Source organism: Neovison vison, chromosome 8, assembly GCF_020171115.1.
Source record: "Neovison vison isolate M4711 chromosome 8, ASM_NN_V1, whole genome shotgun sequence".
NCBI classification, from domain to species: Eukaryota; Metazoa; Chordata; class Mammalia; order Carnivora; family Mustelidae; genus Neogale; species Neogale vison.
Window position 1 is genome coordinate 41,683,348 of NC_058098.1, and position 22,729 is coordinate 41,706,076.

Sequence of the window (22,729 nt, forward strand, 5' to 3'; positions counted from 1 at the left end):
CTTGGCCTGCATAGTGATCTGTTTGCTTGTTTTAGCTATAATCCTTGCTAACATTTGATCAGTCCAGGTTCTCATTTTATTCAACACTTGAACACTTGCTACATGTCAGGCATGAGAAAGATAGCCAAGAACTAGACAGAAATGGCCCCTATCCTCATTAGAGGGATTCAGAGAATATACAGATAAATAAGGAAAATATGTAACAGGCCAGGTTGTGAGAAGTGTGATAAAAGAAAAAAAAAAAAATCAAGAAGCGGGATAGGGAACACCAGGGGTGGGAGGTGCTATTTTCACTGGGATCACTGAGGAGGTGACATCCGCCTAAAGGAAGGAGGAAACAGGACACGTGGACATCTGCACCACACTCGCACCAGATGGAAAGGCCAGGGCAAAGGTCCTCAGTGGTATCACTGGCTAGAAGAGAGTCCTCTCTCGAGACACAGGGTGCAATAGAAATAAACACGTTTCCTTTATAGTACAGAAATATCACTGGAAAGTGGTGTCCCAACCAGTCACTAAGTCCCCAGCCTATAAAGTCAAATAGTCACTACAGTTCCCAGCCTTCCTTGTACCCAGGTGTGGCCATGTGGCCAATGGATGGTGGGCACCAGTGATGTGTCTCTTCCACACCAAAGAGGACAAGAGGTGGGTACACTGCCTCACCCTCCACCTCCCTTCCGCTAGCTGGAGAGACAGGACGAGGCTCCAGGAAATAGAAAAGCACCTGCTGACTGGGAGCTACACTTGGTGATCCGCTTTTATGAGCAAAAGATAAATGTCTTGGTGACTTTAGTGTGAAGCCATTAAAAAGGGGGAACCAGCAAGTACGCCTCCACTCAGGATTACCTCCCCAACTCTGAAGCTGAGAATCTGCGGCTGCTTATCCCGTCATCTGTGCTCAGAGTTTGTAATGTGGATTGTGGCAGGCCTGTTTGGTCCTTGTAGGCATTGGGTCTGTGGCCCCTATACTACAGATTTAGCTAACTATGCCTAAAACTGACCCCTTGACACACCACTGAGACCTGCCTTCCCCTAACTCACTCTGAATTCCAGACCCTTCCACCCCATCCAGAATGAAAGGTCCCCACACGTCCTTTTCAGTTTGACATGTGGAATAATTAATACAACCAAGGTGTTAACAGCTCAAACTGTCTATATTCCAACAAAAGATGCCAGGAGATGTAATTCCTCAACCTTTCAAACGGACAGAGTTATATCAGGGGAAATGTTACCTATTCTTACCCTTAGTATCATACCAGGATAGGCAACGTGGACCCTGAGAACAAAACAAGTTTAATTAAGATGTTTCACAAGACAACTAAATGCACTGTGAATCCTGGCCTGGAATTCAGACCTGAAAAAAGACACTAGTGGGGCAATTTGGGGAATCTGAATAAATCAGGTTAGTGAATAGTAATGTGTCAATGTTAACTTTGTTGGGTTTTAGTTATATTACAGTTTTCTAAGGTTATAACATTTAGGGAAGTTGGGTGAAAGCTATGTCTGTGCTACTCTGCAACTTTCTGTAAATATTCCAAAAGGAAAAATTTTTAAATATTAAAATAGAAGAAAAGAAGGACCACATCATCTGCAGCTGGGTGAGGGCAGGGGTCGGGGGAGTACTCCGTTGGTGCTCAATCCTGTTCATGTAAGAGACCAGTACAGCACTTTTTTTTTTAAGATTTTATTTATTTATTTGAGGTGGGGAGGGGCAGAGGGAGAGTGAAAATCTAGGGCAGACTCTGTGCTGAACAGAGTTAAGGGCTTGACTTCAAGACCCTGAGATCTGAACCTAAGCCAAAATCAAGAATCAGATGCTTAATCGACAGAGCTACCCAGGCACCTCCAGTTCAGTGTTTCATTTTTTTTTTTTTAAGATTTTATTTATTTATTTGACAGAGAGAGAGATCACAAGTAAGCAGAGAGGAAAGCAGAGAGAGAGGGGAAACAGGTTACCTGCTGAGCAGAGAGCCCGATGTGGGCCTCGATCTCAGGACCCTGAGGATCATGACCTCAGCCAAAGGCAGAGGCTTAAGCCACTGAGCCACCCAGGCACCCCCAGTTCAGTGTTTTAGAAAGGACAGAGTTCTGGCTCAATACTTCCAGGATGCTTAGCAGGTTAGACAACCCCACCCCACCCCCCTCAAAACAAATAAGAAGAAAAGAAAAACACCTTATTTGGATAACCATAGATGAGCTCCAGCCCCAGGACTAGTGGCATTTTTCTCACAATCGTCTTTCAATCTGATCAAGTAGAGAGAGCTCACAGGGAAACACTAACCTGAGGAAAAGGAAGAAAACAGACCAAAATCTATTTTTAAAAGCTTCATCGCTGCAATTTTTCTCCCTTTTGAGCTAGTCTCCACCATCTTGAATGATTTTTTCTTGAAACCTCCCTGGGGAACTTTAAGTCCCACTACGAGGGAGCTCATACAGTGATTTACCTTTGCCCCAACCACATTTTCTAAGCAGAATCACTGTGATGGTTTAGATTTTGTTAATAAAACCCTGAAAACAAAAATCAGCAGGTGTAACCTGGTGAGAGACCATGAGGCCATGAGGGCTCAAGAAAGCAAGCTCCTCAGAGTGGACATCCCATGGTGGGTTCAGAATCCTAGACTCTTAAAAGTGAAAATTCTCCTTCTAAACTTGATTTATCCTTTTGGGATCAAGAGCTCCCCAGCTTCCTAGAGGAAATAGAATTGACTTTCAATCTAACAACAACCTAACTTCAATGTTCTCTCATGTTAAAAAAAAAAAAAAAGACATTATCAACTTCTGAACAATAAATTCACTACACTAGTGTTTTTCAAACTGCAGATCATCAAATCAATTTAGTGGGTAGCAACTATCCTTTTTTCCTTAATGAAAACAGTCGAGAATAAAAAACATCAGCATGCATTGAGTTGATAAATGTTTTACTGAAAAAGTCTGTAAAGTCCACAGTCCTGTACAAGTATCATCAGCCTTCCAAAACATAAATGTCCTCTGTTTTAAGTATGATAAATCCTTTGCCACTAAGTTGGGTAAGTGGAATGCTTCAAATGAATCTTATATTCACAATAATTTTTACCAAAATTTCTGATATGGGTTCCTATGGGGAAAAACTAGGGTTACAAACTGAAATCAAAAACTTTTCCCAAAAAATATCTCCCTCAGATATTTATCAACCACAGACACCGGGTTAACCCGTGGTCAAGGTCAACATCACCATTAAGGAGACAAATTGACACCATGAACCCTGGCATGATGTGAAATGAAGAAAATAATACGTGGTGTTCTCACCAAAACTTCATTTCCAGTTCAGTCATGATAAAACATCAGAGAAAACCAAGCTGTGTGCCATTTCACAAGCTAACCTACTGGCACTCTTCTGAGACCAAGGAGCTGTCAAGACCACAGAGGTTAAGGAGACACAGCAACTAAATGCAATATGGGGTCCTGTACTGGCTGCTGGAACAGAGGAAGAACAGTCAAGGTAGAACTAGAATCTAGCTAATAGTCTTGGACTGTGTTAATTTCTTGGTTCAGGAGCTGTACCATGGTTATGTAAGATGCTAACATTAGGGGAAGTTGGATGAGGTACATACAGGAACTGTAAGTCTAAAATTATTTGGGGATAAAAAGTTGAAAAGGAAAAAAAAAACCTTTTTCTGAAGAAAGGAACGTGAATGTTCTGTCCCATAAACTATGCATCATTTAAACACAGTAAGTGTTTTACCGCTAATTCTCTAACCTTAAGAGATAAGCATAATGAGTATTCGATGTGTAATTTGCATGTAATTAACTAATACATGGGGAATGCTCCAGAGCTGTCATTCTTCATCCAGGCTCTTTTCAGCCTGGTTTCACCTCTCCTCTCTTCCTAATACCCAACAGAAGGATCACCAAAACTCCCCTTCCTCCTCACAGGGAGCAAGGAAAGACATCCTACAGATGCCGGGCTAGGAAATCCTGATTCGTTGTAACAGACGCTGGGCTAGGGATTCCTGATTCCTTACAAGCATCCACAGCTGAAAGATGGGGAAGAAGGACAGGAGAGGTGGCAGTTTTGGATTATTTATTTATTGATTTATTTATTTATTTGACAGAGAGAGAGAGATCACAAATAGGCAAAGAGGCAGGCAGAGGCGGGGTGGGGGAAGCGGGTTCCCCGCTGAGCAGAAAGCCCAATGTGTGGCTCAATCCCAGGACCCCGAGATCATGACCTGAGCTGAAAGCAGCTGAAACCCAGGCGTCCCAAGGTGGCAGTTATTAAGTCAATAAATATTTTCTGAGAACCCATCTCTGCCAGGAACGATTCTAGGTTTGGGGGAAATAGCCATGAGAAAGACTGACAAGGTTACTGGATCTCACAGAATTTACCTGTAGGGAGTCAATAAAAAAGCAAACAAACAAAAATACATTCATAGGTGCACACACATGCACACATACATAACCTCAGTTAATGGTAAATGTATGAAGCCAGAAAACCAGTGTTATGTTCTAAAATTGGAACCTGAACCTGATCCTTCTCTGGTCCCCAGTATTCTCATCTACAAAATGGAGCTAAATATATTCAGCCCTACAGAGCTATTGCTAGGAATTAAATTAGACAGAGACCACCTAAAACTTAGCAGAGTTCCTAATAAGTGAATGAGTGGCTAGCAATAGAAAATGACGGCAAAAATCACTTATCAACACCATTACTGAAAGCACATTCTCAAATGACTTTAAATTCTACATATCCCCCCTGAAATTTGCTCTAAGTGTCTATGCTGATCATAGAAATAGCCATTTCCCCTCTACTATGCAGCAATAATAAATAATGAATGTATTCGGAAATGGACAGAGCAGGAAACAAGCGCTCAGCCCAGAGCCCAGCAGAGTGAGAGAAAGCTTCCAGGCCCTGCTCCTGGTAACCTCCTCTGTGCCTGATGTGAATCAGCAGGCTGAATTCAAGGGAATGATGCCCACCTTCCCATGAAGGACTTTATCCTGGACGGTCTCTGCAACTGGAGCTGGACAGAAGGCAGTCCAAGCCACCAAAATAAACCAGAGGCTCTCGGTCCCAGGGAAGGGTGCTGGGGACTGTAAGGCACTATCACATCCTCCCCCAGGCTGCAGGTGTTTAACTATAACATTTCCCTTCACAAAACAAGATTGCATCCCACGAAAACAGCAAAGGCTAGTGAAATACTTTACAAAATTAATCATGAAACGAGGACATACAAAACAAATCAACTTTAAGCCAAAGCACTATACATTGCACAAATGGACATCTCTAAATAACTTCTGACAGACCGACAGAAAGGCAAACACACTGTTGATCTCTCTCTCAGCCACAGCCTCCATGAATAAAACAAAGCAGAAGTTAATACCAAATTAGCTTATTTATTTTTTTAAGATTTTATTTATTTATTTGACAGACAGAGATCACAAGTAGGCAGAAAGAGAGGGGGAAGCAGGCTCCCTGCTGAGCAGAGAGCCTGATGCAGGGCTCAATCCCAGGACCCTGAGATCATGACCTGAGCTGAAGGCAGAGGCTTAACCCACTGAGCCACCCAGGCGCCCCCCAAATCAGCTCTATTTCTCACCATCCCTCCCTCCTTGTCCCAGGAGCCTTCTTCCCCCAACCCTCTACCTCTCTACCTGTTTTGTTCCTCTCCCTTAAAACAAAAACAGACACACACACCACAATTCTCCTCTGCCTAGCCCAGGTTTGCGATGCCCAGGTTTGCAATGCCCAGGTGAGGGATGGGGCCCATGCCAGGCCCTGAGCCCCACAGGAAAGAGCAGAACAGGAGTACTATCTACTGAGAATTACACAAAAAATTAAAACTGAGACATTTCTTTCTCTTTTTCTTTTCCTTTTTTTTTTTTTTTAAATTTGAAAGAGAGAGACACAGCAAGCTAGGGAACACAAGCGGGGGAGTGGAAGAGGGAGAAGCAGCCTTCCCACTGACCAGAGAGCCTAATGCAGAGCTTGATCCCAGGATCATAGGATCATGACCTGAGCCAAAGGCAGATGCTTAATGACTGAGTCATCCAGGCACCCAAAAACTGAGACTCTTCTAAAACATAGAATGCAGAGCACATGGAGCCACAACATTATTATACCCCATGGCTTCTGGAAAACTCCACCATAACCCCAGGAGAGAAGAGTAAAAAAGGGAAAACTATCTTAGTATTACTCCAAATGTAGTTCTGACCCTGGGAAGGCCCTAAAAGAGCCTAAGTGATTCTCAGCTGTCCCTGGGCCACACTGGGAATCAGTGTGCTACAAAAAAAGAAAAAACCCAGTAAAATCTACTTGCCCAGGACACAGACAATTATGCAGTTCTACTAACCCCCTTCGTTCTTCACTACTGTCCTCCTTGGTAACCAAACTCACTTCCACTACATCCACTATCACCTCTAAGAGACCCACAACCAAATGTGCATCACAGAGCTGACACCTCTTGGGTCCCTATTGCCTGGTACCCCCACCAGCAGCCGGAGCCAACTCAACTCCCCACCATGTCCCTCCTCCCCAACCAGCTCATGGTGGCATCCTGACTTTGGGAAAAGGCATTCTTCCCCTTAATAGCCCAAACCACTCATTCATCTTTGAGTCTGGCCTCCCTGTGTCCTGCTGATTGGTCTTCAGGATGTCTCTTGCAAATGCAGACAGGAGGGTATAAAATAGTGTATACATTATGTTGCCACACAAACACGGAAAAATGACTGGATCCCAATGCACCAAAAGTTTACAAGTAGTGATCCCCGGATCATGGAAGTAGAGCGATTTGTCTACTTGATTTCTTTGGTACACTTTTCTGTAGACACGTTTTTTAATAAGCATGTATTATTTTCACACTCAGAAAATACAGTGAAAGCTTCTTTAGGATTTTGCTTACAAGTCTTTCCTTTGATTGTGCCTTCTCTATGGTTCCTATTTCCAAAATGGAGTCACGTATGCTAGGCCAAGTCCCCAGACTGGGGCTTACCATCCAACCTAACTGCAGTTTCAACCTCCCCCAGAATGCAGTTGGCCATTGGTCAGCACCACTGAGGTAATCTGTCACATGGCCCTCTCCATCCCCCACAGGAAGACAAGGTGATCCACCCACTAAGACTGTTCTTCTCCCTCATGGAAGGTGACCTTGCCTGAAACAATCCTTTCCTTTCTTCTGTTAATCACTTCTTGCCCCAACCTCCTGTCTATAAAACCTTCCATTTTGTACTCCTTGGAGCTCCTTTCTACTTGCTAGATGAGGATGTTGCCTGCTTCACGAATTGCTTAATAGAGCCTATTAGATTTTGAATGCATTTGGTTGAATTTTAACGCCTATTAAAACCCCAATCTAGTCCAGAATCACACTGTCATGGGTCATATTTCAGTTCCTTACGGTCTTCCTACACTGACCTCTGCCCACTCATACAGGCAGTTAGGCCCCAGCTCTTGCATCCCTGAGAACAATAGGAAAGTCGATAGGATAGTAATAGTGCATAAAGGGCACTTAACACAGTGCTTGGCAAATAGTATATAAAAGGTCATTTTTGCTGGTCCTGGAAGCACTTCCCTGCACTGCTATTAGATGAAACTTCTGAAGATACTAAATGGCAAATGAGAACCTTGTTTTTAAACAATCTATAGCCTCCAGGGTCTAAAAATAAGAGCCAATATTTATAGAGCACTCGCTTTGAGGCCCAACACTGTAAGCGTAAGTGCATTTAGTCACCATCTTAGCCCCACAGGGAGGGTCCTGTGAAGATCTCCATTTGCACATGAAGGAACTGAAGCACAGGGCACTTCCATGCCAAAGCAGGAAGCTAAGAAGTCATATAAATCTGGGACTCAAGCCAGTTCAGTCTTACCATCCAACAGAACTTTCCACAATGACGGACAAGCTGTGCATCAGCCCTGTTCAATATGTGGGCTACTGAGTATTTAAAACGTGATTAGTGGGGCGCCTGGGTGGCTCAGTGGGCTAAGCCGCTGCCTTCGGCTCGGGTCATGATCTCAGGGTCCTGGGATCGAGTCCCGTTTCGGGCTCTCTGCTCAGTGGGGAGCCTGCTTCCCTCTCTCTCCCTCTGCCTGCCTCTCCATCTACTTGTGATTTCTCTCTGTCAAATAAATAAATAAAATCTTTTAAAAAAATAAAAAATAAAACATGATTAGTGCAACTGAGCAACTAAATTTTAAATTCTACTTAATGTAAACTGAAATAGCCACATGGGGCCAAGAGCTACCATACTAGCCAACGAACTGGAGAATGAAAGCCCAAACTCCCAAGATGACAAAGGGAAGTCCTCACAACATCCGGTCTACCTGCCTCTCAACTAATTCTTACACAAAGCTTCAGGTGGTCTAAGACCGCTGGTAACTGTATGCATCCCTACTTGCCTTTCGGTCCCCTGCCCTCCTCTCATCTAAGCGTTCTGTATAATGGAGGAGCTTCAGAAATGAGAGAAAGATTGGTTCAAGTCCAGACTCCAGGCACTGTTTCACCTCCAAATGGGCATAAAAAGCCCTCAGTCACTCAGTCGGTAGGAGCAGGAAAGGAAGTTGCCATGGTAAGAAGAGAGCAAGATGCCTGATGCCTGGCAGCATCCTGACAGACGTCTTCCCTCCCTAACACCAAGCCGTCCACTGTCTTCATCAGAGATCCAAGAGACCATTGTGAACTAGTCCCTGACACTCTTAAAATGAGAAGGACTCAGTATACCCTAAAGAGGCCAATCCCAGTCAAAATACCACTGGTGGTTTTTTCTTTTTTTCTCTTTTTAACATACTAAACATGACTGTAAATTCCACCTGAAAAGGTAATGAGAAAGGAAAGCTAAAAACAGTCAGAAAAGGGAAGAAAAGAGGTGGTCTTGCCTTATCAGATAAGAAAGTATATTTAAAAAGCTATCACCTGGCCTGTTGCCAGCACTCAGGAAATATTTTTTTGGTTAAAAAAAAAAAAAAAAAAAGACACCTCATATATTGTTATTGAATAAAGTTACAATCATTAAATTATAAAAAAATAAGAGTAATAACAATAACTAATCTTTACAGAGCCCTTGCCGCATGCCCAGCATGCGGACAGTGTTACCCACATATACGATCTCATTTGAACCTCACAACGTTGTTCTTCACATTGCCAAGTGCAAATCATTAATAGATCTTGAAGTCAATTTAGTGGATCTAGAAATAGCATTTTTTTAAACAAGACAATAGAATAAAACAGGACAGAACAGAAAATATGAGTGAATTGCATGTAATACCTTATGAATCTTTTACATATGCACAGAGCTTCGATTTCAAATGTGTCATCTGTGAATCACAGTAAAAGAAATATATGAAGAACGACCTTGCCTCACAACCTATAAAGTATGGACAATTACTATCACCCATTTTACAGCTGTAAAAACTGAGGTTCAGAACAATTAAGTCTCTTGCTCAAATTTCACCCAGCTTGTTAATGACAGCCAAAACTGGAACCCACACGGTCTGCACTCAGATCCCAGCCCCATCAACACTGGCAAATCAATGGGACAGGATAGATGGTACTAGCGAATCCTTGGTGGGGAGGGCACCTGAGTGGCTTAGTTGGTTAAAAGTGTTGGACTCTTGATTTCGGCTCCGGTCACGATCTCAGGGTTATGAGATCCAGCCCTACATCGGGCTCTGCACAGAGTATGGAGCCTGCTTAAGAGTCTCTCTCTTCCTCTGCCCGTCCAGGCCCCACAACTCTCACACTCTCAAAAACAAAACAAAACAAAAAAAAAAAAAAAAAAAGGGACAGAATCATCTAGTGTTTTCATGAAAAAACAAGTGGAACCAAAAGGAAATGGACAAATTAGTTAACAAATCATTATTTTTGTTGGAACGTTGTTGGAACAAAAAAAAAAATCTCATAAAATTATAAAATATGACACCAGTGTAAAAGAGAAGGACAGGACTAAGACCAATGGAAGAAATCGCAAAGGAAAAGGAATACATAAGATTACATACATACATAAGGCATAAAAAGACAATACATAAATGTTAAAATTTGCCCATAAAAAACTATGAGCAAATTGTTTTGGCAAAGGTTTTACTCATTTTCAAAAAGTAGAGCTGTTGACTATGAAACTGACTCTGGGCAAATTAACTATGTTTCCCAATCTGTACATGGCATGACAGTAATAGTCTGTACCTACTAAGACTGTTACAAAGATTAAATTAGATTTTGTACCAGTGCCGCAGAGGGAACTCTTAGCAAAGGCAGCTGCTGTTATGTGATGCAAAGTAAGGGCTCTTTCACAACTACTTCTGCCACATAACCCAAAGCACCAGCGTAGTGAAAACAAAGGCATCACATCTTAGCCTGATCAAGCACTGGATGCTTGTTTGCAAGTAGCAGTTATGGCAAAGGCCTGGCTCAGAAGGTCACATCTCACCCTGGGCCTCCATCCTTTTAAAGCCTGCAACAGCATTCCTTACCTCCCAATACCCCAGGTCTTTCCCTCCTGTTGGTTGCTCCCTCTCTGCCTAAGGCTCCTCTAAAGATTAACAGAGCAAAAATTTTACATCTGCAATCCCATGTTCATGGATGATGCGTACATCTTTGTAAGTAGGAATATAATCTATAAAACAAATTCTTAGAAAGAAAACTGCCCTATCAGTAGGTTTATAATTTTCTATTCTTGAGAGCTAGTGTCAAATTTCCCAGTAAGAAAGTTTCAGAGGTTCTGAGACTTTATGATTTCATCACCATTTCTTCGCCAGCACCTGATGTTCAGTCAACATCCACCAACCTCACTAATCAGAAATGGTTTCTTGGGGCACCTGGGTGGCTCAGTGGGTTAAGCTGCTGCCTTCGGCTCAGGTCATGATCTCAGGGTCCTGGGATCGAGTCCCGCATCGGGCTTTCTGCTCAGCAGGGAGCCTGCTTCCCTCTATCTCTCTCTCTCTGCCTGCCTCTCTGTCTACTTGTGATCTCTCTCTGTCAAATAAATAAATAAAATCTTTAAAAAAAAAAAAAAGAAATGGTTTCTTACTGCTATTATAAATTCGCATGTCTAGGTCAGGTACTTTTGGCTGGCCATTTGTATACCTTTTTCCATTTCCCTGACAACTTCTGGATCATTGTCTCTCCTTGAAACTGCCCTTTGGAAGATTACCAACGTTCTTGTCTCCAAGACCAAAGACCTCATCTCACTCACAGCCTCAGGGCACCATCTTGGCAACATCTGACACCAACAACCACCACCTCCTTCAAGAGACACTGCTCCTTTCCCTGCCATGACAATTTGCTGTGCTGGTTCTCCTCCACGAAGGGCAAGCCAATCTTCTCCCTATAATTCTAAAGAAAAGCATATCCCAGGATCCAATCCTCTTCTTTGCACTGTAACGTTTTTTAACCATTTATATATATATATATATATATATATATATATCACACACACAAATATTTGTACACATGTAAACATATGTGTGCACGTGCGTCTATATATGCATATATATGTGTAGATATACATATATCTATATATACACAAAGATAAGATTTTCTCCTCCTGAGAAATCTCACTGTAACATTCTTAAACTGTCATCTACATGCAAAAGCTTTCCCAATGTCCATCCTCAAGTCACCTGAGACCTAAACCCATGTTTCTAATAGTCTACTGAAGACCACCAAACAGAGAGATGCCCTCCCCACACTTGAGATCATCAACAGGGTCAACACGAGGGCAGCACTCACTCTGTGGCAACACTGTGCTTGTTCTTGACACTTAACTGCATCTCATATGACTCTACAGATCTAAAACAGAATACACCAACCTCACTATTCACCTTCCCCAAACCTATTCCACCTCCTTGACCATCAAACCTTAGTTAATGGTTCTATGTTCTTCCCCTTTCCCCTTCTTCCCATCCAAGGATCTGCAAAATCCTCTCAATTCTGCCTGGAAATCATCTCGGTGTATCTAACCAGCCTTCCCGTTTCTGCCTTTAGTTCAGACTGCCACTTCCTTGGGTCTTGCCCTAATCCTGATGCCACCACCAGAGTTCTCTTTTGAAAGTACAAATACCATCACTTCAATCTATCACCTCAAAGCACATGGCTTTTGAACATTTCCTGTAGCTCCTCCATATAACTGGGCTCCAGGCCTACATTGACAAAGCTGGTTCACTTCCAACCAGCCCCATGTTTTAGGAGAGTCCTGCCAGTATGTAGTCTCTCCCCCATTAGATACTGGGCTCCTAGAAGGCACTCATTAATCCTTACTCACCTTATCCCCCCTAAAGCACCCAAGACAAGGCTGCGCATTTGGTATGTGTTTTCTAAAGTCACTCACTACAATCTTCTAGAATGTGTTCATGTTATTCCAAACAGAAAAAGGAACTTTATACATGTAATTTTAGTATATGTGCTGCCGAAGCGAGCACTGTAAATCCAAAATAAAGAAAAGTCTTTTTAAATCATCTAAATGACTTTGGGGTCTGCTTGTCCTGTATGACTGTCTACACATACCAACATCCGTATTCTTCTTGGACTTACATAAAAGTCAAACTCCTTCCCTAAAAAGTTTTACAAATAACTTAAAATGACAAAAGCACTGGTTTTCAACATCTACCAACCAGAATAAAGATTCCCTATTTGCCAACAGAAAAAAACAGATTCAGGTGAGCCAAAGAGGATTCTGGCAATCACGTGATTTTATGATCTTCAGATGTCCCAATCAGCTGTCAGAACTACCAAATAATGACCTCCACAAGTTGATACGAGAAAGTGTAAAGGCCATATGGTAAGTCAAATATCCAACAACTTGACAGAGAAGCCAATAAAAACAAATGGCCTTGCGTGAACTGGGCCTGTCAACTCCGAAAGACACGTCCTATCTAGGTCTACTGCATTCTTTAAAAGTAAACCAATTTAAAAAGTAACTCTTCTAAAGCATCTTTCTATACTGATTATAAAGAGGTCATTGAGAAGGGGGATTATTTTTCAATGAATAGTCAAATCATTCTGAAAAGCATTATCTTGTAGGAAAATACAAGATTAGATTCTAAATATGTTTATAACTCTTCCCTGCTCTTAACATCAACAGATTTCAAACACGTGTGCCTAAGTGTCCTTGATTTTTTTTTCCCCCCTGAAGTGAAAACTTTGCTGAAGTTTGCCATCCACTCTTGAACGTGAAGTTAAGAACTGCTCAGTTACCGATTAGAAGTCAGGGCTCACATTCAGGGAGCTGACATCATCTCTCACTAAGCAATTAAAAACATTGTTGTTAATAAAGAACTCCTGAGTTGACACAACTGAGGGGAGTTCGCCCGAGGGCTGCGGTGTCCCATGACCACTCTTATATCCACCCCCTAACAAGGATTTCAAGCCTTCATGAAAGTGATCCTTTGACGCTTCTGAAAAGGGGGGAACACGTAAACCTCCACAAGTTAATGGGACAGGAATCTGGCCTCGTGAACTCTGTAGCCCCCGGGACTCCAAGCGGGCAGCGTAAAAGGGACAGCAAAGCGTGAAGTGCTCCAGGCCCCCAGAGGCCACGGCCAGGAACCAGTGGGCCAGAGACCGTCCCGGGACACTTAAGTCCGGGCTGGCCCTTGAGGGCAGTTGGAGACTAAGTTACTGCGGGCGGGGGTGCATCGGGGGGCCGCCTATGGCCGCCCCCAACTCACCTGCGATTCATGGGCCGGACCCTCACGGCCACCTTGACTGATGCCATAGCTCATCCCGGCCCGGCCCGCGCGGGCTCCCACCTGCCCAGTGCCCCGCGGCCGCCGGCGACTCTCGCGACTCTGCCCTCGGCTCCCGCCCACTTCCCTCCCTCCGCCCCCGCCCCTCTGCTCCCGGCCGGACTCGGCGTCCCGCGGCGGCCCCACCTGCCGGGCGACTGAGCATGCCCAGAGCGCTCCGGCCCGCGTGATCCGCGCGCCAGGGTTTGGCGGCTGTCTGGCGGCGCGGAGGGGCGGGGCTGGGATGCCTGAGCGCCGCCACCCGAAGTCGCGGAGTCGGGAAGAACCTTCTTGCAGGAGGTGACCTGTAAGTCACCAAGGGTTACCGGGGAGGAGTGATTTCAGGAAAGCCGCACCCCGGCCTTACCACCTTAAAAACGGGGAAGGAGGAAGAAGAGGAAGGGGTCGCAGTAATGTAGAGCCAGAGCAAAGACCTCAATCCTGGGGCTCCGATGACGGAAAATACGGTTTTTCAGGCCTTAACAGGGACCTGGGTTTTACCTCCATCGTGCAGGAGTTAGCGCATCCGATGTACAGAGCAAGAAGCTAGGGGACAGAGATTATCATAGCCTGTTTGTGGGGAGCATCGTTCACTAGGGCCTTCTCTGCTGCATTCTGCCCACCCCAAGTGTGTGTTTTGGACCCCTCAATTCAGGGACACCGAGCAATGAAAATTAAAAGGGTGCTGGATCTTTAAAAATGCTGGTGAGAATGGCTACATTGTCTGAAATCAGATCTTCATAGGACTTTTTGGCACTTATGTTACAGTTCAGTAGTTTTTTGTTTTGTTTTTTCAGTTTTTTTTTTTTAATGATTTAATTTATTTGACAGAAACCACACGTAGGCAGAGGCAGGCAGAGAGAGGAAGGGAAGCAGGCTCCCTGCTGAGCAGAGAGCCCAAATGTGGAGCTGGATCCCAGGACCCTGATTTCAGGACCTGAGCTGAAGGCAGAGGCTTTAACCCACTGAGCCACCCAGGCGCCCTGTTTTTTTGTTTTTTGTTTTTTGTTTTTTCCAGTTTCAATCACAACGTATTCTTGGAAGAAAGCGACCTTCTCTTTACAGCTTAGGACCTAAGAAGTCCTAAGAGGGCAGACATAGCCTCTTTTCCTGAGTCCTTCCTCACTCCACTCCCCCCACCCTTCCTGAAGAATGTGAATTCATTCATTCAGCCATTCATTCATGAATTTGTGCGCACACACCCAGGAGCCCCGCTCTGAGCCACAGGGTTAGGCGCCGGCCATAACCAAGACCTGAGCTCCGCATTCCTCCTACTGCCCATTCCGGGTCCCTGGGGCGCAAATAACCCACGCCGGTCCATGTCCCAGGCCCCTCGGGCAGCTGACAGGAAGCCAGGGGCAGTGAAGCCTGGACTGCCGGCTTGAGCCCCAGCTCCTATACTAACACTAGCTTTGGGTGTCCTCCAGCCTGCATTGCGGGTGCACCTCTTAGGCTTTTGCCTTTACAGCAAATTGAATACTGCATGGAGTTGGCTAATGCATTAAGTGAGATGATGTCGACAGACGTGACCCACTAGCATATGAAGTCATTATTTCACCAGTTTCCCTGAGCCTGGCGGCTAGCTTGGAATTGGCATCCCATTTGCTTCCACAGTCCTGTAAACCCTAGGTTCCCCGGGCTTTGAGGGCGCAGAGCTGTGTGCGGATTTGACCAGTGCGAGCTGCAGGAAAACAAGGAGAGCCGGAAACTGGACCGGACCGCGCCGAGCATGCGCGATAGGGGCGGGCTGGTTCGAGGCCCCTCCAGGGTTCTGGCGCACCGCCTTCGCTACCCCAAGCAGGGGCGGGGTCCGCCTTATATGGGAGCTGCTTGGGGACAAACAGCCGCGCGTCTGCCTCCTGGGAGGGTGCAGCCTGACGCCCGCGCGAATCACCGCCACCAGTGCTCGCGACCACCCTACTGGGGTCGGATCTGGGCGCACGGACACCCGAGGGGCCCACGCCCTGCTGCGCCAGAGCTCAGTTTTTAAAGACAACGAATTAAACTTTGCAGGAGGAGTTCGCTTACTAATCAGAGCGATTTGCTCTTCCTGGGGTTTTATTGGTTGGTTGGTTGTGAGGTTTAATTCAGTATTTCGTTCTTTAATTTTTTTTCCCAGCAGCCTACCCATGCCTATAAACCCACTCCCCTCCTCTGACATTGCCACTTGACACAAAACAGCATCGCAGCCGCGCGGGCACACTAGAACCCAGACGTCTGGCGTGGAGATTTTGACTAGACAGTTGGGCTTCAACTCACAAAGGCACCCAGCCGTGGGGATGGAGTATTTTACTTGTTTTGATGTAGTTTATCTGGGTCTTCATTTATTGTTCTTCTTTTGTCTTTTTCTAATGTTTAGCAATCTCTGTACTGTCAAATAGTTGTGAGTGATTGAAACTCCCTGAGTCTTAGCCTGTTCATTTCAAAGTGAGATAGCGCTATAATAGAATGTTCACTCCGCCTCAAAATATTTGAATCATCTTAAAATACCATCAGAAGGAAAAAAAAAATACAACATCCCTATCAGCTATATATCCAGTTATGCATTTCTTCTCCCAGACTTTAAGGAATAAAATTGATTTACTCTCTCACAAACATGACTTTTAAAAAACCTTGATAAACAGCAAACAGGTGCACTTAAATTGGAACATAGGATACAACCCACATCTCAGAAACCCATCTGTTTTCTTATGTGCTAGAAGTACCGACCTCAAGCATTCTATCACACAATACACTTAATATCTCCTTGTGGGGGTTTCTTACACTATGGAACTTAAGTTGAATTTAGGGGCAATGTAGTTGAGCCAGTAAACAAAAATGAGTTCTCTGGTCTTCAAACAAATACATAATAGTCTCAGAGACAGAAATTACAGATATCAAATCCAAACCCAGAACCATTTTCATTTTCTAAGCCATAAAATACAAAGGTAAATTTAGAATCTTCTAAAATACTAAACATTAAATGCAAAGATAATTTGAAAAAGTGTGCTTTGGAGCATGAGTGTGAAACCTGAACAGCAAAGTAACAGTAAAGATAATCACAAAGTCATGCATAGAAATTTTGCTACAAAGCTATAGCAGGTAACTATGAATGCCAGGTTTTACAGCAGAAATGAATGAAGAAATCTCAGAAGGTTCAATTTAATAGAATCGATCACCCTAAATCATAGTCATTTCATATCCGAAGATGAAAAAAAGATTGTTTCAATTGCGTATAACTATACCTGTGGTTACAAATAGTTCAGAATTTATGGACTTGACATCTGTGGCAGCATTTCAACTACTCAGAGTGTGAAACCGTATTTGGTTGAAGGGATGGGGAAAAGTTCCATGGATGAATTAGCTTTGAAGATGGGCCTCGCAGAAGGGATGGAATTTGAATTCCAAGATGGGTGAAGAGCTGACTTCCAAGCTGGAAAAAAATACACTGAACAAATGTTCAGTGTTGGGAAAGTAGGGGAATAGTGAGAAAGCCTCTTTACCTAAAACAGAGTGTGAGAGATGTTAAGATAGTTACAAATGCTTCCCCTCCTACACTTACACATTGTGATGTCACAATGCAGCAACTCCCCAAGCAAGGATGGAGTCTGTTTCACCACCTTTCTAATATGGCTGCCCTGGTATCTTGCTCACAGAATGCTGCAGAATTAACTGTGTTACTTCAAACCTAGGTTTCAAAAGGCCTTGCATCCTTCCAGTCTCACTCCAGGGACGGTGCTGCTATCGTGTGAGGAAGCCCAAGCCAGCCTGCTGGATGATGTGGTGACCTAGTCAAATCCAGTGTCACAGCCAATAGCCAGCCAACCCCCAGACAAGGGAGTGGGGTCACAGGGCCCCAGCCCACCCCTGCCAACTCATTAGTGGATCATAGATGAATGAGTGAGGGCAACCCAGAGTCACAGAGCCCATCCAGACCACTTGTTGTTGACTTAGGGGATCAGAATATTCCACCCCAAAATATGCCACTTTAACATAAGAATTATTTTAAGCTGAAGGCAATTTAGAAGAAGCAAACTCAGAAAGAGCTCTTTTCCCTCCCCCATCTGCTTAGAAGCCAGACATAAAATCCCCTTTGTGAAGGTGCTTCTTCTCTCCTCTTCCCCCACCAAAAGAAGAACAGTCCGTATTACTGGAAAGAGACTAAAAAAACCCGTCATCTTCCATTAGTTTCCCTCATATATTTACCCTTTCATATTACACTGCCTGGAAGCCCAGGCCTATTTCCTTTGTCTAGTCTCCTCTGCAATTTATCACTCTTTGTTAAAATGGTATTAAGTGCCTAGGTCTGAGCACTTTGGGGAATTTCCATTTCCTTTCTGTGATGCCCTCCATGTGCAGACAAAATAAGCGCTTTCTCCTGTTAACTTCTCTTCTGCCAGGTTAATTCACACACCCCAGGTTGTAACTTGAGAGTAAAGAAAAAGTTTTTTCCCTCCCTGACAAATCTCATGAGCAAAATCCCAGTTTGTTGCTTAAGCCATTTGGTTTAGGGTATGTGTGTCTTATTACCCACATTCAGACACATCCTATCTTATATAATGAGAAATGTTTTCAATGGATATGGGGATTCGTGAGACCTTTACTCATATAGAAATATGGGTGACAGGGTGCCTGGGTGGCTCAGTCATTAAGCATCTGCCTTCCGCTGGAGTCAGGATTCCAGGGTCCTAGGATTGAATCCCGCATAGGGCTCCCTGCTCAGCAGGAAGCCTGCTTTTCCCTCTCCTACTCCCCTTGCTTGTGTTCTCTCTCTCTCTCTCTTTCTGTCAAATAAATAAATAAATAACTTTTTAAAAAGAGAAATATGGGTGATATAAAAAAAAAAACAAAAAACAAAAAAAAACAGCTGTGACCCAGGACCTTCATCAAGGGCTTTGGACGTATAATCTGGAGCTAGAAGAGTCTTCATGGCCATTTCTTATGTTTGCACATGAGACAGGCGGGCAGGTTCAGAGCAGCAATGAGACTATGGCGATCACTTTCCTCACCACCCACCCATCTCGGTGGATCTTAAATCAATGAAGCAGATTCATGGAAGAAGACGTGTTCTCTGAACACATCCGTTGCATTTCCACTGACGTGCCTTTGATTCAGTTGTGCATCCAGCAGAAATGCCATCTCCTCTCCTTCTCTCCAACCCTCAGTTCATCCTTTGGGTTCTACCATCTGTAGTCTTCCCCTCGCTTATGAACTCACAGTGATCACTCCCTCTACCAAATGCTTCGCGCCAGAGTTGGCGGCACTCATTTGCTACTTGCTGGAGAACTTTAATTTTTTTTTTTTACAGTTTTATGTATTTATTTGAGAGAGAGTAAGCAAGAGAGAGAGTGCGTGTGTGCATGAGCAGGGGATGGGTGGGGGAAATGAAGAGGAAGAAGCAGACTCCCCACTGAGCAGGGAGCCTGACATGAGGCTAGATCCCAGGACCACAGGATCATAACCTCAGCTGCCAAAAGCAGATGCTTAATCCACTGAGCCACCTAGGCCCCCCTCACTAGGGAAATTTAAGCCTTGGTTTTCTGTGTCTCACTTCCCATCAGATTATAAATCCTTCAAGGCTAAAGAACAGGTCTTAGAGTTCTCTGTACTTCAGTGTTGCCAAATCGGTAAATGTCGAAGTTGATAATTAGCAAAAGCAATAAACTCATTACGTTCTGTTCCTGTAGATAACCAGTATATAAATATGAATTTCTATGTGATGATTCTTTGGCTCATTTTGTCCTTTTTTGTTCCTCTAACCAGGTTATAACATAAAGGTTATGCCATTTGTTACTGTCAAGCTTAATTAAACCCATTATAATTTGTTAACCCCTGTTCTTGCTTTGTAATTAACATTGATTAACACAAACAAGTACAAAATAGGCCATCAGCACTTTCCAGAAGTGCTGATTACAATTATATTGATAATTCAATACAGTAGAGAAGATGATGGGATAGTAATTTGCACTCTCTTTACATAAGGAGACAAACGCTACCAGGCAAAACTAAGCCTGGAAATGAAATACTTTGTTCATCGGATTCCCCTGATCAAACCTTCACACTGTTAACCCATACTGACTGCTTAAACTGTGGTAGGATGACTGAAGGCACAGCTCCAAGCAGCTTGCATCATTGCACCTCTGAACCAGAAAACGGAAGCCCTTCAAGGCTGACAGATTGTACAGGGTTCAGCCACAGCAAAGCAGCAACCCCCCCACCAGGCTTATGACAGACAATTATGGGGCCAGTATCACATTTCATAGTTCTGGGATACGTCCAGGGTTTGATGGTAGCAGGTCATAGATGCACAACAGTGAGCCCACAGCAGCATTGGATCCAAAATCTCTCAATGATCAATAACCTAGGCATGAACTCTATATCCCTACTCAAAATACAAAAAAAAAAAAAAACCTGCTAAACTCCTATCCCAGTATATTCAAGAACATATTGAAATTTCCTTTCTCCCTGACCTCAGAGGTGGAGGATGACTGTTCTTGCTATCCATGTTTAGATAAGCCTGCCATGCTCCGGTGTGACTCTGATCCATTACCGGTGGGGGCAGGCACACATTTGAACTTTTCCTTATTTCTGGGAATAAAGTCAGGATGCTTGGGAGCTGCAGCCATTTTTGTTCTGTATAAGAAAAACTAAGTGGAACTCTGCCCCACTGCACTCCAGGGAAGAATTAACAGAATTTATATCATACAGATCAATTGGCCCTGTGCAAATGATGTGATAATGAGGCCATGGAGTTTTTATGGTTCTCTGTTACCACCCCAGAAAGTATGTTCCAGAAACTGGTCAAACCCTCAAAAAGGAATATTAGTACAAAGTGGGGTGTTTCATACTCATTGCTGAAAGATTAATGTTCATGAAGATCCCTGAGGCACTAAGCCTTCTGTGTAAATGTGTGACTCATTGAGGAAAAAATCTGCCAGATGGCAAAGTATGGAGAAATTTGCCGACGGTCATATAGCTTCTAACCCAAATGTCTGTGTCCTCAGAGCTAGGCCTTCTCTTTGCACTCTCCAACTAAGCATTCCTTGTAAAAATCGCTAGAAATGGAAACACAGCCATCAGAAGTAAACTTGAGTAAAGAAACAGAAGAACAACAATCAAAACACAAGCACGCACTGATATAAATAGTCAGCCTTGGGGCGCCTGGGTGGGTTAAAGCCTCTGCCTTTGGCTCAGGTCATGATCCCAGAGTCCTGGGATCAAGCCCCGCATGGGCCTCTCTGCTCAGTGGGGAGCCTGCTTCCTCCTCTCTCTCTCTCTGCCTGCCTCTCTGCCTATTTGTGATCTCTGTCTGTCAAATAAATAAATAAAACCTTTAAAAAAAAAAAAGTCAGCCTTAAGCAATACTGTGATATTGTCACATTTGTTTTGGGGGTCCACAACCTTTTTTCTTGCTATTCTCAAACATCATAGTCAGGGTCTTATATCAATCCTCACTCAACCCTCTCTGTTCCAACATCCCATCTTTCTATCTCATAAATATTAGGTGTGGCAGGCTATTTTTGTTTCTTCATTTATTTTTTAAATAAGATGTAAAATGCCTTCACTGGTGTCCATCAAGCATACAGATCTTAAGTGTACAGTTCAATGAATTGTTTTATATATTTATACGCCTGTAAACACCATGCAGATGAGATTCAGAACATTTACACCATCCCAGAAATCTCCCTCAAGCTACAGGGGTTTTATTTTATTTTATCTTTTTAATCTTTTTTTTTTGAGATTTTATTTATTTATTTGACAGAGAGAGAGAGAGAGAAAGAGATCACAAGCAGGCAGGCAAAGAGAGTGGGGGAAGCAGGATCCCCGCCGAACAGAGAGCCCGATGCGGGGCTTGATCCCAGAACTCTGGGATCAGGACCTGAGCTGAAGGCAGATGCTTAAACAACTGAGCCATCTGGGCACCCCGGCAGGCTTTTTATTTTAAAGTCAGGTTTATTGAGGTATCATTTTCATATGGTATTATTCCCCATATTTAAAAGGCAGTTCTATGAGTTTTGACAGTGCATACAGACGTGTGGCTACCAATACAATCAAAATATAAAACTATACCATGACCCATCCTCCCAAATTCCCCTGTGCCCCTCTGTACTAAAACCTTCTCTCCATCTCCATCCCCTGGCAACCGCTAATCCGTCCTCTGTCCTTATACTTTGTCTTTTCTAGAATGTCATATAATGGAATCATCCAGTATGTGGTCTTTCAAGTCTGAGTCCTTTCACTTAGCAAATACACTTGAGATTCACCCATGTGGTTGTGTGTGTCAATAGTTCCTTCCTTTCTACTCCTGAGCAGTACTTAATTATACCACATTCTGTATGCCCATTCATCAGTTAAAGGACCTTTGGGTTGTTCCCAGGTTTTAACAATTATGAATGAACCACTATAAACATCCACATATAAGGTTTTGTGTGAATTTAAGTTTTCATTTCTTTGGGATAAAAACCCAGGAAGTGGGTCTCTTGCTCTATGCTAAACTCATTAAATTTCAATTTTTCAAAGAAAACCAAACCATTCTCCAGTGTACTTCGATCATCTTGCCTTCCCACCAGCAGTGTATGAGACTTTTAGAGGCTCCCTGCTCTCACCAGAACTTGGCAATGCCAGTTGCTGTCTTTTCTTTCAAGCCATTTCACCAGGTGCCTGGCACAGATTTTCCAAGCGGAGCAGACACGTTCATAGAATTCACTGCAGTCTTCAGAAAAGAGTTAAAATCAGTTGCCAACGTCTCACTATATGCATGAGAGCTACTTGGCTGCATGCCAATTAGGCATTTTATATTCACAATCCCGACCAGAGTTACTTTGACCCGTTCCGTTCAATTTTGCTTAGTTGTCTATATCCCAAGCAACTTCCATGCCAATTTCCTTGTGCCCTGGTTAAAACCAAGAGTCCTGTGTCTTCCCTGCAGTGGTCCTTCGGGTTATGTCTAAAGGTTAAAGATCCTCACTTCATTTTGGCATCGTTAAAACACTCAACAACCTACCTTTAATCACCTTGTTCAGGTGTGTTTTCTGTGTCCAGAAAATGCAACATCCCTCTGGC

At 43.7% G+C, this 22,729-nt stretch overlaps 1 protein-coding gene across 4 annotated transcripts in view; it reads right to left on the reverse strand.

The window, feature by feature from the left end:
* The window catches only part of KIF16B (kinesin family member 16B), a 290,601-nt gene extending 276,867 nt beyond the window's left edge, over positions 1 to 13,734 (reverse strand). For all 4 annotated transcript variants that reach the window (XR_006386154.1, XM_044263478.1, XM_044263477.1 and 1 more), the window contains exon 1: positions 13,631 to 13,734. Coding sequence is in view for 3 of the 4 variants with exons in the window: in XM_044263478.1 (XP_044119413.1) it covers positions 13,631 to 13,677 (47 nt within the window). In the remaining variant the exon portion in view is untranslated. The remainder of the gene's footprint in view (positions 1 to 13,630) is intronic.
* Between the last annotated feature and the right edge of the window lie 8,995 nt (positions 13,735 to 22,729).